At 39.6% G+C, this 12,110-nt stretch overlaps 1 protein-coding gene across 1 annotated transcript in view; it reads right to left on the bottom strand.

Annotated features, from left to right (window-relative positions):
- Window positions 1-10,980: 10,980 nt before the first annotated feature.
- Window positions 10,981-12,110, bottom strand: part of LOC136856845 (uncharacterized) — a 1,106,690-nt gene continuing 1,105,560 nt past the window's right edge. Inside the window, exon 8 of the mRNA XM_068227126.1 lies at window positions 10,981-11,048. Coding sequence (XP_068083227.1) covers window positions 10,981-11,048 — 68 coding nt within the window. The remainder of the gene's footprint in view (window positions 11,049-12,110) is intronic.

Genomic DNA, 12,110 nt, shown 5'->3' with positions numbered 1-12,110 from the left:
GTTGTCCTGGGAGTGACGATACAGTAAGCGAATGTAAGTCCATGCTGCAGCCGACATTAATTCTCACCTACCTTGGGCTGACCGTTGACATTGCTGCCGAACAGTTCACCATCCACTTGGCAACGCAATGACGAGCAGACCAGATCATCGAAGACCTGGATCCCTTCAACGACGATCGGCTGCAGCAGGCGGTGGGGTACTTCTCCTGGTTGGCATGGGTCATGGGATGGCCGATGCTCATGCCTAAACACCTTGCTGGTGAGGGAGTTCTTTCGGGTGCGCACTCAACTCGCCCAAGACCTCATGGCCACACCACATCATATTAGATCCAACCACATCACCAAATCAACTCGCGAGAAGTACCAAATGTTGAAGAGGTCGCGAGGAGTAGTCTCAAATTATACTCGTAAGTTAAAAGTCAACTAGCAAGTAAGTATACAAAGAAATTGGGCTCGTTTATAGTTCCAAATACAGTAGAGACAATACGCGACACTTCCGGGTTTAGCCTTGTTAAAATGAAAGACAAGTCGCAAGTGGCGCTCCTAGTGGCTTGACCTGAAAATTCAAATATCAATGGAAATGTATATACGGAAATGGATAAATAAATTACGTCTAGAAAGAAAGTATCACTAAGATATTAACTTCAAAGTTCAAAGCAATTTTGGATAGATGAATGAAGAATTATTTAACAGGTTATTATTTAAAGACTGAAATTATACATATAATCAAGATGTGAAATGGACTGCTTTCATTTATGCATTATTTTTTAGCTTTACAATTCCTGCCTGAACGTTCACGGCTAGATTTTTCTTTTTTCTCATTTAAAGGCATTGTTAAAACACTTGTCAACAAAAATATCGGCACATTCCTTACACACATGATTAAATGAATTTACATTTAAGAGCTGGACAATTTTCCTTTTAACTTGAAGCCTACTAACAGAAAGAAAATCTATAAATTTAGCCTAAAAAAATTCAAACTTTCCCTATAAGCAAATCTTGTCATAATGCCATTACTTTAGGGTAAAGCAAATTTGCTTCATCATACTGTTTCAGCAAAATATGTACATTTCTTAAATCACCCATATTTTCTTCAGTGCTTGACAACGCATTACGACGTTCCAAATGGGGTAACTTGGAACACAACCAGCCACACTCATATGCATATTTATTTTCCTGAATGAAATCAAAGCCACAGATCACACCTACAACACATCGGTACTGAAGGTTAACTGCTGCACTATACAATAAAATATGTGTATTATATGTTAAAATATGGGTCGAGCAGGTCAGAAGATGATGAAGTACTATAAAAATCTCTTTGTCACTGGAAGAATATATATGCAAACACAATATTACATTTTCTTGTCACGAGGGAAACGGAAGAAAGACCGCGCATTCTTCTCTACTTCATAGTTACTGCAGCCAAACACAGCGCATACCTTTCCCCTAATGTTGAGAGGAGATATCAAGGAATGACACACGCTTCTTCTTCTTCTTCTTCTTCTTTTTCTACCGCTTATCCCACACCTGTGGGGTCGCGGGTGCGAACTGTGACGCACATGTGGATTTGGCCCTGTTTTACGGCCGGATGCCCTTCCTGACGCCAACCCTATATGAAGGGATGTAATCACTATTGCGTGTTTCTGTGGTAGTTGGTAGTGTAGTGTGTTGTGTGAATATGAAGAGGAAAGTGTTGGGACAAACACAAACACCCAGTCCCCGGGCTAGAAGAATTAATCAGAGACGATTAAAATCCCCGACCCGGCCGGGAATCGAACCCGGGACCCTCTGAACCGAAGGCCAGTACGCTGACCGTTCAGCCAACGAGTCGGACCAAGGAATGACACACGCTAGTATTTAATTATGTCAACTCACTGAAAACGCATAAATAAGACCAGAAACTTCACACACAAATACACGTGGTCTTATGACAGAATCAGTAGTTCTCAGGTCAATCCGCTAGAGAGAGCTCTAATAGCTGTCCCTCGATATCCCGCTGAGTGTCGCGTATTGTCTCTACTGTATTTGATAGTTCTACTGATTCCATAATAGGGACCTTCCAACGAATTTCTCCAGATGTTCTAGTGCCTGTTCTTTTCAAGTAAACATTCAGTAAACAAATCCTGTGGCCTATTTAAACTATCAAATCACAAGCAAGGAAGCAACTTATTGTAAAAATGTCAGCACCTTAAACATGAAACCTGATTTTGATTTTAGATTACTATTTTAACATTTCATATCAACTGTTATTTGGAAGTGACAGAGGACTGTGTGTTTCGTTATCTATCACTTTGGATAATATGAGTGAAGTGCGGAACTATTTTCAGTTGGATCCTGTTAGTGATAACCGTGCCATTTGCCACCTTTGTAAAAATAGTTTCTCGCAAGGAAGAAAATTTCAGAACAATAGCAACCTGAAGAAGCATGTCACTTCAAGTTCAGAAAATTATTTTTATTGAACAAACATCCCAACAAAAAACTCGAACTGTGGAAGTGTAATAAGTGAAGAAACGGTACTGGAAGAGCCTGTGGCCGTTCATTCTATTTCGAAGTCACTGTCCTCGTTATCATAATCATAACCATCATCGTACTGAACACCAGTCACATCTCGGGACGTTACATCCACATTTAAACCGTGAGATAACTGATCGAAAGTACTTATCAGGAAATTAGCTTACATGATATGCCAAGACAACTAACCATTTAGCAATGTAAAAAAGGATTTAAGTAATAAATTCATCTCCTTGATCCTAGATAGGCCTATACTAGCCTACTCGTAAGCAAATATCGAATGACATCCTTTCAGAAGTGAATCAGGAAATAGAAACAATAGAAAAAGTTGAGCTCCGAAATGCAGATACCTAGCTGTTACAACGGTTTTCTGGACATCAACAACAACCAACTACTAAAGTATAACCGTTCACGTTGTAGACCAAAACTACAAACTTCAGCATATACTGTATGCACTGAAATGATACCATTTGAAGAAGTGAGACACAGACGTGAAAATATTGCAAGACATTAGAAACTTCGCGTTTGATAGAGATAGTGGCAGTGATTAAGTGCCATGTCTTGGGGAAAATTTGCCGATTTACCGGGTGTAGCTCATACTACAACTTGTTCTGAAATAGGGACTTTTCAGTTAAACGAATATTGAAAATCCCATTGCGTTAAATATAACATTACTAGGACATTTCAAAAATTCTACAAAATTCACAAAAGTTCTCAAAGCTGCTGAGAAACATTTCTCTACCACAATGCCACCTGATTTAAGATGAACTTACACGATCGAATACCATTCTCCATATGATAAAAAGACTTCAAGAACAGAAGAAGCCATTGAATTTGCATCTGCCGATTTCTCACCTCCAGTAAATCTTAGAATATCGCGCTGGAGCATACTGATTTATTGATCAATATATTAAATATTTTTGAACAAGCAATTAACAATGACCATGTCCGAGACCAGCCCCATTGTGAACAATGTCATGTCTTCGGAAGCCATCGCACAGTGAATCATGAATTGCGACAGTAAAACTGTCAATAATAATAATAATAATAATAATAATAATAATAATAATAATAATAATAATAATAATAATAATAATAATAATGTTATTGGCTTTATGTCCCACTAACTACTTTTTCGGTTTTCGGAGGCGGCGAGGTGTTAGAATTTTTTCCTACAGAAGTCCTTTTACGTGGCAGTAAATCTACCGACACGAGGATGACGTATTTGGGCACCTTCAAATACCACCGGACTAGCCAAGATCGAACCTGCCAAGTTATATGGTTACAACACAGTTTTATAATTTATAGAATAACGTGAATAGTCTACAATATAATAATTAAACATCATATTTCTAAATATCACTAAAGTTAATTTACTTAACTTCTATAGACTAATTGTGTATCCTTATTGATGTAGACCTATAGTACTGTATATTACATTATTTTCACATTTGATTTCAGATGACCCTTCTTCCGAGACAGCAAAATTGCCTGGTAAATAATGCTTGTATGGCAGCATATGTAAGAAAATGACGCAACAAATACATTGTTAGTTAACACTTCTGAAGATTAAATCACCAAATACCTTAAAGAATATATGTAATCCCCTCTCCTCTTTTGAACTGTTAAGATTATTGGAAAACAAATACAAAGTTTCCAAAGCTACGAAAACTAGTAGTGAAATATTTACGTATACCATCAGAAACTGTTTAGCACAGCAGGACTCATGTATGACAGAAAAGGAAGTAGGCTGGACACCGACAGAATGAGAATGCTTGTATTTTTAACAAAAGCTTTTAACACTATTTACTGTTTAATTATTCATTTCAATTTTAAATAGTGCTGAGTACTTTTTTATCATTTGGTTTCGCGGAAAGATGCGTAACTAACTGGAACTACATACCACAATATATTTAAAAATTCACAACTATACAGATACTGAATGTTAACAGAAAAATGACTATTAATAATATTGTATTTAGGAAGTTGTATTTTATTCTTGTATTTCAAGAGTGGAAGTATCAAGTATCGACAAAAATGGTATCGCCCCATTTCTAGTTTGAATGTTCCCCACGGATTTACAGTACAAGGTATTGCAGATGCGGCAACTAATAGCGACATGTTCGGAGTTCCTGAGCTTCGCTAACCAGTCCATTCTGCTGGTACTTCTTAATAACGAACAATATACAATACACTAAACTCTACAACCTTTAATTGCGGCCGCGCTGGGTAGCTCACGTAGTAGAGCGCTGGCCTTTCCGAGCTCAAGTTGGGGGGTTCGATCCCGGCTGAGTCCGGTGGTACTTTAAGGTTCTCAAATACATCAGCCTCATGTCAGGAGATTTAGTGGGACGTTACAAAATCCTCCGGGACAAAATTTCGGCACCTCGGCATCTCCCAAAACCGTTAAAAGTAATTAATGGAGACGTAAGACCAATTTCAAAAAAATGTGCTAAGAGCGAACATGTGACATTTGGGCTTCAATTTACTATTTTAAAGGCATATCCGGATGTTTTTGATCAGATACCGGTAATATAATTCTTCACAAGTAACTGAAATTCTGAAAGAACCTTTAATTGTAAAACGCAGTTAGTTTCAAGTTACTTGATCATAAATCTCTTATGTTCATATTGAACCCATGACCTTTACCTCCCAAGGGTTCAATATAATGCAGAAAGTAACAACAGCAAGCATCTTCGCTACAGAATGTTATTCCTTCCTGCGTTCAGTTTGCAAACCTCTGTGAATGAACTATGCGCCTACCAACCCTTCTATATACCTCAAAAAATGTTGTAGAATTAGGCACGTTATGTGGTAAGGCGTGTGTAGTCATGTTAGTGGTAGAGAGTACTGTATACACACAAGTAATTAAATCGCTTGTTTACAATACAGCAGATGTCACTACCTACGGTCTTTGTTGAGCCTGGGGTGAACTATGCCATTTCAGGTGAAGACTGATAGTAGTGTGTACAGTGCAGTACAACCTTCAGGTAGCGTTTACGTTTCATGTGAAATGCACATTTCCCAGTTTGACAGAGCCAGAATTGTGGCATTGATCCAAGGTGGACAATGGATATACTCACACAGCAGTATCGCACATCGCAGGGGTTACCCAAAATGCAGTGTCAAAACGTGGAAAAAGTACAGTTGGACCAATGATGCGACTGACGGACCAAGGGAAAGTCGATCGAGGGTGACAACCCCACGTCAAGATCGGTATATCCGCGTAACAGCGCAGAGGAGACCAACTTCGACTGCTGAACAATTTTTGAGGGCAACTGGCACAAACTGAACGCAGTCGGCTGCATAGTGTGCAATTGAGGACATTTGGACGTATTCCACTAGATAAGCGATATCGTGTTGAGAGAATGAGCTATCTCATATCTTAATTGGGGGTTGGATGAATAGTGTAATGCCACGTTTGCAAATGAAGCACGGATATCACTTAGGCCAGATACATGACGACGAAGGGTGTGGAGACGTAAAGGACGCAGTGGAAAGTTCAAGAGGAGCAAGCATTTGGAGGTGGTGGTGTAATGTTCTGGGCTGAGATCATCTATGGACATCGTACACCTTCGATACCAATTCGAGAGATGTTAACTGCCCAGCGGTATACCGATGAAATTCTTCGATCAAATATACAAACCTTTACGGTTGAATACGGTAGTGAATTCATTTTCGTCGATGACAATGCCCGCCCTCATTGAGGTGCATCAGTGAGGAACTTCTTGAGAGAGCCGGGTATCAACCACATGAATTGGCCAGCTAATTTACCGGACATGAACTGCATTGAATATGTGTGGGACAGGTCATTGTTTTTGACCGTCCACATCCTCCACAGACATTCCCACACCATATTAGAGTTGTCCAGATGGAATAGGACCTTCTTCCTCAAGATGACATCAATGCACTGATCACAAGCATGCCGCATAGTATCAGAGACCAGAGCAGTGGCAGAGGAGGCCATATACGGTACTAAGGCAGAGTGAAGAAGGGACAACCTTTACTAAAAATGATTGTAAAACCCCACAAATTTTGACCTGTTAATTATTCCTGTTTATTTGCGTTAAATATTAAAAGCATTTGAGTTTGTAAAAGTTGATATATATATACTGTGTGTCTGATACAATAAACAATATACTTGTAACTTTAATATTGCATCGCATCCTTGACATTCCAAACTTTTTTTTGGTATATGTATTTTTTTTTGCTAGTTGTTTTACGTCGCATCGACACAGATAGGTCTTACGGCGACGATGGAACAGGAAAGGGCTAGGAGTGGGAAGGAAGTGGCCGTGGCCTTAATTAAGGTACAGCCCCGACATTTGCCTGGTGTGAAAATGGAAACCACGGAAAACCATTTTCAGGGCTGCCGACAGTGGGATTCGAACCTACTATCTCCCGAATACTGGATACTGGCGGCATTTAAGCGACTGCAGCTATCGAGCTCGGTGGTATATGTATTTGAGACTTGCTCTGTTGTCACGTTAAGTTCCACACTTCTTGTCTTTAAGTTAATGCAAACTGAGTTTACCCATCATCGCCTTGGTCTCCTGCATCTCTTTCCCTTCGTAGACAAATCCATTAAATCCTACATCATCTATCCTCCTAATTACGGCCACGGCCTCTACCTTCCCAATCCAAACCCTTTCCCACCCTTCTGTAGCTGAAAACCTTCGATGTGTTAGTGTGGCGTCAAACCACTAACAAATCTATCTATTTATCTATCTATCTATCTATCTATCTATCTATCTATCTATCTATCTCCCCCTACATTCACCTCACCATGCAAGACAGTTCATGGCCATCTCCATACATAGAGCTGATTCCTAACTTAGCCGTTATATAAGTTATTTTCTAAACTGCTAGTTTCCTCCTGCCATTTTTACTCTCCTGTTTATACCAGCAATTCTCGCTTATTTCATGTCCAATACTTCCACCTGATTATTATTATTATTATTATTATTATTATTATTAATACTCTTTTAGAGAGCATTTGAATACAATAGCGTCCGGCTATTTTTCTGACAGGTCAGCATGGTTGCCTTCGGTTAAGAAGACCCCGGGAACTGAGTATTTGTGCTGTCTCAAACATTTCTGAAATCTATGCAACACACACAAGTCTTTCCTCTAATAAAATGACATGCAATTTCACGTACACAGCAATGCCGCTGACCCTCGTCAGAGTGTCTGCCTTACATGGGCTGTAACAGTAATCCTAATGAACGAAGGAAAATATATTTTTTTAAAATAAGAACTGTGTATGTATAACATAAGAACAAGATTTATCACAAATAAAGCCGTGTTATTCTCATCGTAGGGATTATATTTATTTAATCTCCTGGAGAAGGTTACTGATGTTCTGAAAACTGTTATTTTAAGTACCTATTCACTCTATTCTTATTCTGTTTATGAACAATCACAATTAACACATTTATTCCATTTACAAACTTTCACGCCAATTATGAACACGTTCAAAATAGAGGACTGTCGTCCGGAGCAAAGAAGAAATCGCGCATCAGTTTCCGCCCTACGTCCATGTGTAATCTAAGAAGTTACGAATGAAGCACTTCAACACCCACTTCCGGAGTTCAACGTCACTTTCCGTTAGAAGGAAGCAGAAATAACTCAGTTGGCGAACGTTTCAACTGGGGAAGTATCACTACACGCCACGCTTAATGAGTCTTAATGTAGGTTAATGGGAGTCTTCAGAGCGCCGCTGGAAAAAGCATGTACACACATTTACCTTTCCGTCAGAGAAACGAGCCATCTATCTCCTATACAGTATCATAATTTATTAACCAGTACGCCCGAAACCACTTTACATCAGGGACGCGCAGCTGTGAGCTTGTGAGATAGTAGGTTCGAACTTCACTGTTGGCAGCCCTGAAGATGGTTTTCCGTGGTTTCCTATTTTCACACCAGGCAAATGCTGGGGTTATGCCTTTATTAAGGTCACGGCCGCTTCCTTCCCATTCCTAGCACTTTCCTACCCCATCGTCGCCATAAGACCTATCTGTGTCGGTACGAGGTAAATCAACTTCGAAATAAATAAATAAATAAATAAATAAATAAATAAATAAATAAATAAATAAATAAATAAATAAATAAATAAATAAATAAATAAATAGTGTTATCGAACACCAAGATCAGAAGCCCTGAAGATAATTTTCCGTGGTTTCCTCATTTTCAGATCAGCAAATCTGAGTTAATGCTGCGGCTACTCCCCCTCCCCCGCGCAATTTTAGCCCTTTCCTATCCCATTGTCACCATAAACCTGACTTAGTGCGACGATAAACAGTTATAAAAAGAGTTATAATAGACGACAATCGAGATAATATATAAGGCCATCTCACTGCGCCTTAATTTCAAATCGCAAATTGTTAACCTCGTATTTAAGACATTTATGGTAAAGCCTGATTTAATAGACTCCTTGGATGAATGGTCAGCGTTGAGGTTCAGGGGTCCCGGGTTCGATTCCCAGCCGGGCAGATTATTTTATTCGCGTCTGCTTAATTCATCTGGCTCGGCAACTGGGTATTTGTGTTTGTCCCAGCCCTCTCCTCTTTATATTCACACAACACTACCAACCACCAAAACACGCAATAATGATCATATACCTCCACATAATGTTGAGGTCAGGAAGGGCATCAGCCGTAAATCAGGGCCATATCCCACGACCCCACATGTGTGAGAAAAAGCGGCGGTGGCGGTGGTGGTGGTAGGAGAAGATAGTAAAGCCTAATTTAATACATACCAGACGAGTTGGCCGTGCGGTTTGGGGAGCGCAGCTGTGAGCTTGCATCCGGGAGATAGTGGGTTCGAACCCCACTGCCGACAGCTCTGAAGATTTTTCCGTGGTTTCCCCATTTTCTCACCAGGCAAATGCTGGGGTTGTACCTTAATTAAGGCCACGACCGGTTCCTTACCACTCCTAGGCCTTTCCTATCCCATCGTCGCCGTAAGACCTGTGTCGGTGTGACGTAAAGCAACTAGCAAAAAAAAAAAAAAAAAAAAAAAAACTTACTGGATCTCTAACCGAAGGCTACAACATCTGGTATCCAACTCCATCTAAGAGGTATTTTCATAAGCTTTATACGAAACCTATGGGGCTGGGCTGATTAGCTCAGACGATAGAGTACAGGCCGTCTGAGCTCAAAGATGGCGGGTTCAGTCCCTGCTCAGTTCAGTGGTACTTGAGAGTACTGGGATTCCCACGTAAGCCTCGTGTGAGACTTCTTGGCATTGAGAAGAACTCCTGCGAGGCAACATTCCAGCACTTCGGCGTATCCGGAAAGTTCGGCTCCATAGCTAAATGGTCAGCGTGCTGGCCTTTGGTTCAAGGGGCCTCGGGTTCGATTCCCGGCCGGGCCGGGGATTTTAACCTTAATTGGTTATTTCCACTGGCCCGGGGACTGGGTGTGTATCGTCTTTAAAAAGAAAATACAAATAAAACAAGGAAATAATTAGAAAAATAAGAAAAGTATGTAAAAAACAGTAAAAGCAATAACATGATAAATAAAATTGTGGCAGTTACAAAATGCCCAGAATGTCGACCTCCGTAGTGTAGCTGCTGTCCTAGGAGGCTTGAATTTGATTCCTGGTAATGGTAGAAATATAAGATTGGCAGGAGGTCTTTTATGTAGTACACGCACCTCACCTCCACTGGGGATTTGCCTAAACAAGCTACTCCACCTCGGGACGAGGACACGAATGTACATTTTTTCAAGAGTCTTTGATCTGATAATTTGACTGGTTAACTTAATAGTGTTGAAAATATCCATGGACTTACGAGGATATGTATAACCGCGATGTATCGAATAATGTAACACAGAATTGAGTTCAAGGATTTAAATGATAAAACAGTCATCTGACTAGAGTTAGTGAAGGAACCGACTTAGACTTCATGGCGGAGTTCTTGTGCAGTCCTGGCCAATTACAGTCTTCACATTCGTTTAATATTTATTATGGTCTCCTCTATCCTGAAAACTACTTCACAGATATTTTAGTATAGTATTACATCTAACAAATTAGTTTGTCATTCACAGGTCTACCAAATCCAAGATCAGCTAATTCGATCCTGCCTTAGTTCGACAGCAATCAACGGTGTTAAATGTACAGGGATGGTAGGGTCTGACCAGCCTGTACAAGAAGGTCACATGGGACAGATTTTCGCACCTTTGTTGTATCTGAAATCTATTCGGCAAATAGACGTTGAACACCAATTATGTAATTCTGCGTTACAATTCGTATCAATTTTCAGAAAGAAAAAGAAACCATGGTCGACGGTCGTATATTTTAAGCTCGCGAAAGCAACGTTCTCTACAGAAATAATCTACAGTACAGTATAATACAAACTAGGGGATATTAAGAAAAGCCATCTTGGTAAGAAAATCAAATTCAACCTGACTACAATACATGAAATTACTAAAATAAAACTTTTAAATCCTTAAATCCGTAATGTATTTCAGCTCACCTCTTGAATGACAGAAAGCATCCTCGCCCAGCCACCTCCGATCGCCACACCGGCCGGTCCTACAGTAAAACACACAGACAACGACATTAGTAATTTACTTTCGAGTAGATCTAAGGAACTGTATTAAAACTATTACAACATACATAAAATTTGCAGTTAGTTTAATCTGTGATACATAAATTACACTATAGACTATTTTCATCCAATTCTGGTAAACTCAAGTTTATAATTCATTATATCGTGGGTTTACAATCAAAACACATTAACTTTTTTGATTTTTTCTTTTACATTTTCGCACTGCCCTACAGCGCTATTCTAGATTAACAAACCCATTGGATAATTTTAAAGAAACATTTTTATTCTGAGAGCAGGTAGGCCTATTGGCAATGAAAGACTGAAAACTTTCAAACCTCTAACTTTTCATACTGACGCAGGGAAAACAAATGACTTCGTGCTGCCGCCATTACTTAAAATTAAACAAGCTTTTAAATACATTCGGTGTTGCAAATAGTTTATCATAAAATATGTCCGCTATTGACCATAAACGAAGAAAAGCGTAATATGACGATCCAAGAGAAGGAATTATTACTGGATTTGGCGGGAAGAAAACATCATCATAGAAAATAATAAAACAGATTATACCCGCTACCGAGCAAGTTGGCCATGGGGTTAGGGGAGCGCAGCTGTGAGCTAGTGGACTCGAACCCCACTGACGGCTGCAATGAAGGTGGTTTTCCGTCGTTTCTTATTTCCACACCACGAAAATGCTGAGGTTGTGCCTTAATTAAGGGCCCTGCCACTTCCTTCCCACTCCCAAACCTTTCCTATCCCATCGTCACCATAAGACTTACCTGTGTCGGTCCGACATTAAGCAACTTGTAAAAAAAAATAAGATTATACCCTACACACTGTATACTTCACCCAAAAAATAAGACAACATTCCTTAATTCTTCATTAAATATCATACCCAATCGTGTTACCAAACAAGGTAATAGTACACAATTCATAATACTTATTTGTTGGAAATTCCAAGTTATGTTCGATCATGGATAAGAGTGTCGAACCTAGAATATGTTTCAAAATCAGTGTCTTCGTAGTCCTCAAAGTACGCCTACATAGCG

This window comes from Anabrus simplex, chromosome 1 (genome assembly GCF_040414725.1).
Source record: "Anabrus simplex isolate iqAnaSimp1 chromosome 1, ASM4041472v1, whole genome shotgun sequence".
NCBI lineage: Eukaryota > Metazoa > Arthropoda > Insecta > Orthoptera > Tettigoniidae > Anabrus > Anabrus simplex.
Note: the sequence above shows the minus strand (reverse complement) of the source record. Positions and strands in the feature narration are given on the sequence as shown.